Here is a 4,401-nt window from a genome sequence, read left to right on the forward strand (position 1 = left end):
AGACAGACAGACAGACAGACAGACAGACAGACAGACAGACACAGATGATGGTTACATTTTTCTGGTCATTCAGGTAACCTCTGGTTTTCAGTTATTCACTGTCAAATAATATAACAATTAAGAATAGCCCATAGTACTCATGCAAAAATCTGACCACCTAAGTTTTACTATCTTCTGGAGCTTTTTAAAGGGCAGTCTTGTTTCAACTCACACATGTCCACCTAATTATTTTACTTTCTATAAGAAGATACTTGAAAGTTATCATGCATTAGAGATTTATAAAACTTAACTTTTTGTCATCACACTACCAATGAGAGCATTGTTATCATGGCTTTCAGTGATGCAAAATAACTAACTTCCTTGGCTGGATTTGTAGCTGCATTTGCTGCTGATGTATATTCATTTTATTAATGCATTTCTTTCAGGTCCTCAGAGCACAGATCTCAACCAGAACTGAGTGGTGGAAAAAGTGCCCTCAACTCCGAGTCCACTTCAGAACTAGAATTAGTGGCTCCAACACAGGTAACAAAACCGTCTCTTCAAGGAAGCTATCTACTCTAGTAGATAATGTACATCATATATACTTTTAAATTTTTCACAAAAAAAAGTTTGAAGTATTTTTCTGTACTTTGTATTCATATGCTTTTGCATTCAATAGCTGTTTCAATGCTTAGAATAACTGATTTTATACATATGTATATGTATTTGGCCAGAAAATGTGTTAATGAATTCGCTGTGTACTTAGCACTTTTCCTTGGTCTGCCATTGACTGTGCCATTATTTTGGAACACAAAATCTGTTCTACTCCAGTATTAACACTATTTATGCTACAGAACACAAAGAAGAGGAAATTATAGCCTGAGTGTTTATTCACATGGATATGCCCTATAGAAAAAGGTCCTCTACATTAGTATCCTCATTGTCATGTTAAAATAAATTTCATGCCCAAGAATGTATTATTCTAATTTTAGCACTAATGATGGGAAAGAGAAGCATTATGGACTTACTGTGTGCTTTTCACACATTGTGTGTAATAATCATATAATCCTATGACTTATTATTGCCTGCACTTTAAAGATATTTTCAAGATACCCTTTAGACTCAGTAAAGTTTAGTACATTTTCCTGGGCCCGAATCACTGGCAGAAGTAGAGTATGAACCCAGCCTGTTAGCCCTCAACTTTGGTAGAGCTAATTAACTTTGTGACTAGCTATGCAGACAGCTAGCCATACTTAAGATGATTAGGACCACCTCTCCAATGATTCCACGAGGACCAAATTCAGACTCAATTTTCTTATCCCTTTGAATATTCTTCCATTTATCCAAGACTGCAAAGGTCTTTTGGGAAGTGTATGACCACATTCACACATTCTCTTACTTGAAGTGAGATTCGATGTTTAAAGAAAACAAGTAGGATGAACTAAGCAGAAATATTTTCTTGAGTTTACTGGATAAGATGTTGAGGGTAAGAGGAAAAATAAGTCTGACATGATAGATGAATAATTATGAGAACATCAAATATTCTTGGGTACTATAATGAGAACTTCCAAAATATATTAGCTCCTTTGATTTTGACAAGGCTGAATGAGGTAAGTTCAATAGTCACCTTCATTGCATGGCCAGGGAGCCAGGACACAGTGAAATAAATCTTACCTGTGGACCCACGCCTCATAAATGGCAAAGAGGAGGACACAGAGAGGAAGCATTAAGGAAAAAGTCCTCTGAGAAGCTTTCTAAGCCACCAGTAGCCACCCCCACAAACACCTCACTCTATATGAGATAGGGCATTACTGTTCCCAGAACTCAGCTGGAAAACAAGTCAACTAAGGTCCTGAACAAATCTCCCTGCAAACCTTAATGAAGTGTAAATGTAGCGTGAAAGTGTACTTTCTTTCTTTGTGCTCATTCTAAATGTATCTCTGTAAAAGAAAAATTATAGCACTTATTAGAAAAACATTTCTGGATAAGTAAGTGCATTAGCAATTTAGACTCAGCTAAAGTAATTGGTGCTCTTTCATAAACTGGAATCCTCGGAACAATTTAATGTAGCAATAAAAACATTTGCTTCAAAAGCAGGATGAGACCTGGCACAGGTGGGCTGTTGTGCACCAAGCTGGGGCAGAAGAACAGCTGGGGTCCCTGGTTGCCATGGAAACCTACAATGCATTCATCTTATTATCCCAATGACTACCAGACTCCTGCTGGTTGTCTTATTCCATCCCACCACACTGTCTTCCACTTACCCACCAGTGTCCTTCAGTGTTAAGCAAACACAGTGTTCTTTGGAAAAATGATACAAAGTTCCTTACGTTGTTCTCCAAAATACTGTTTAAAATATACTAGGAGGGTTCTCTATCTGGGTGAATCTTATTGAATCCTTTCAGAGGGCTAATGGGTGTTACAAATTTATCTCTTAATCTTTTTTCTGTTCTATCAATATAAACAGGTCTTTCCATTGATTTCCTTTTTTTTTTTCATTTTTTTATTAGTCCATGTTAATTGTACACAATGACCACATCCCTCCTGGGGAGCTAGTGTGTGCACATAACACCTCTCAATTCTTTTCTATCCATTCCCCTCTCACCTTCCACCTTCCCTCCTTCTCTTGGTCTCCTTCCCATTTGCAAATCATCTTTCTCCCTAATTCCTGTTTTTCTTAAATGTTTCATCTTTACGAACCAACTGAATTAAAGAGATACATAATCTCCTAGTTTTATTGAAAATTTCATTGATTTGAGACTTAATACATTACCTGAAACACTGAGTCCCTCAAGTGGGGCAGCAAAAGGGTAGGCAGAGTAAACTACTTGTACTAAAAGACAAAGAGATGTTCCACTGTGAAAAGTGTACTGCACTTAAATGTATCATCTCTTTATGTAGATAAAGGTAGTATAAAATTAATCTTATAACTGACTTGAAAACCATTCAAATAAACTATTTCAGCTCATCAAAACTTGTTACTGCCCCACACACAGGAAAATCAAGGAAATATTTTCTTCTCTTTTGAGCCAACATAAATTATCCTAGGCAGACTTTCAGCATGCGAGGCACTGTTGACAAACCTTGTTTAAAAATCATATTTCAAAATCACAAAGATAGTGGAAGCTCACAACATTAAGAATTTTAATGTTTTCTCATTTTTCTTTTCTGTCTAGGAGAGAGGAAGAATATAGTGTAGTCTTTTTCAAATAATGCTTTGAAACATTAAACAGAGTGACATAGTTTACAATAAATTACATGTCTATATTTAAGAATGAAATTTCCTGACACTTGTGCAAATTGGATAATTACTTTTCCTCAGTACTATTTATTTTGAGAAATCATGCAACCAGAAAAGTTAGAAAATATTTCAAGAATCAAACAAAACATATAAAGTAATGATATAAAACTAGTGTTATATATGAAATATAAATGGGTTTATGCAATGATTGGTGAGGAAAAAGAAAAAGAATTCAGCACCTGCTGGAGAACATTGGCTCAAGCTTTTCTTCTCCACTTTGCACATGGAAGAGAGATATTCACAACAGACTTCTGCAAACCTTAGTTACACTTCACAGGAATGCAAAGCTACAGGTTCTCCTCAAACTCATGTTGCAATCGTGTCACTCACTGAATCTGCCAACTGGCACACAGAATGCTTCTTTTCACATGGTTATAATTCCAACCCAGCCCAATTTAAATTTTAATTTTTTCAATTCCCCTTTCCTTTGTTTTCAAACTGTGCATCATATGTACATGGTTATGTGTGCACTGTCAATAAATTCAAATCACTTAAGCAAGCGACTACCATCTTCTTTGTGCTTCTGGTTTCCTTCTCAACCTATCCCTTCTATCCCTTCCAAGTGGCCAATACCTAAATCTTATCAGAAGTTAAATTTTAAGTCAATTTAAACTTTAAGTGTTAATGTTTTACATGAATAGTACAAACCATAAAATGTACATTAATGATTGTGATTGATAACATACCTTATGTATCTAATATGAGATTCTATTTTTATATATTATTTGAAGTGCTTACAGCAGCATTGAGTACCAATATTATCTCTATTTCACAGATTTAAAATGTGTCTTAAAGGAAGCTAGTTTTCCCAAGAAGACATAGCTAAGAGGGAAGGAGCCAGTATTCAAATCACAGCTAGACTGTGCTTACCCACACCTGAGCTAAATCTGAACTACCTGTTCCTTTTCTTACTGAAAACCCTGATTATTATTTTCCCTACAAGAGCAATAGGAGTCATTTTAAAGGTTATTTATTACCTTCTCCAAGAAACATTGTATGAAAAATTAGGATTGTGGTCTGATTTGATCCCATACACAATTTTGTGTCTCAGCCTCCCACTTTTAGATACGTTAGGGGCTTCCACTTATTCCCATTGGAATTCAGTAAGCGCAGGCACATGT

General features: G+C 35.7%; 1 protein-coding gene across 7 annotated transcripts in view; it reads left to right on the plus strand.

Annotated features, from left to right (window-relative positions):
• The window catches only part of Pex5l (peroxisomal biogenesis factor 5 like), a 270,061-nt gene that overhangs the window by 184,874 nt on the left and 80,786 nt on the right, over nt 1-4,401 (plus strand). For all 7 annotated transcript variants that reach the window (XM_004647278.3, XM_004647280.3, XM_023707559.1 and 4 more), the window contains one exon: nt 426-522. In XM_004647278.3, coding sequence (XP_004647335.1) covers nt 426-522 — 97 coding nt within the window. The remainder of the gene's footprint in view (nt 1-425; nt 523-4,401) is intronic.

Source organism: Octodon degus, unplaced genomic scaffold (assembly GCF_000260255.1).
Source record: "Octodon degus isolate 3935 unplaced genomic scaffold, OctDeg1.0 scaffold00298, whole genome shotgun sequence".
Classification (NCBI taxonomy): Eukaryota; Metazoa; Chordata; class Mammalia; order Rodentia; family Octodontidae; genus Octodon; species Octodon degus.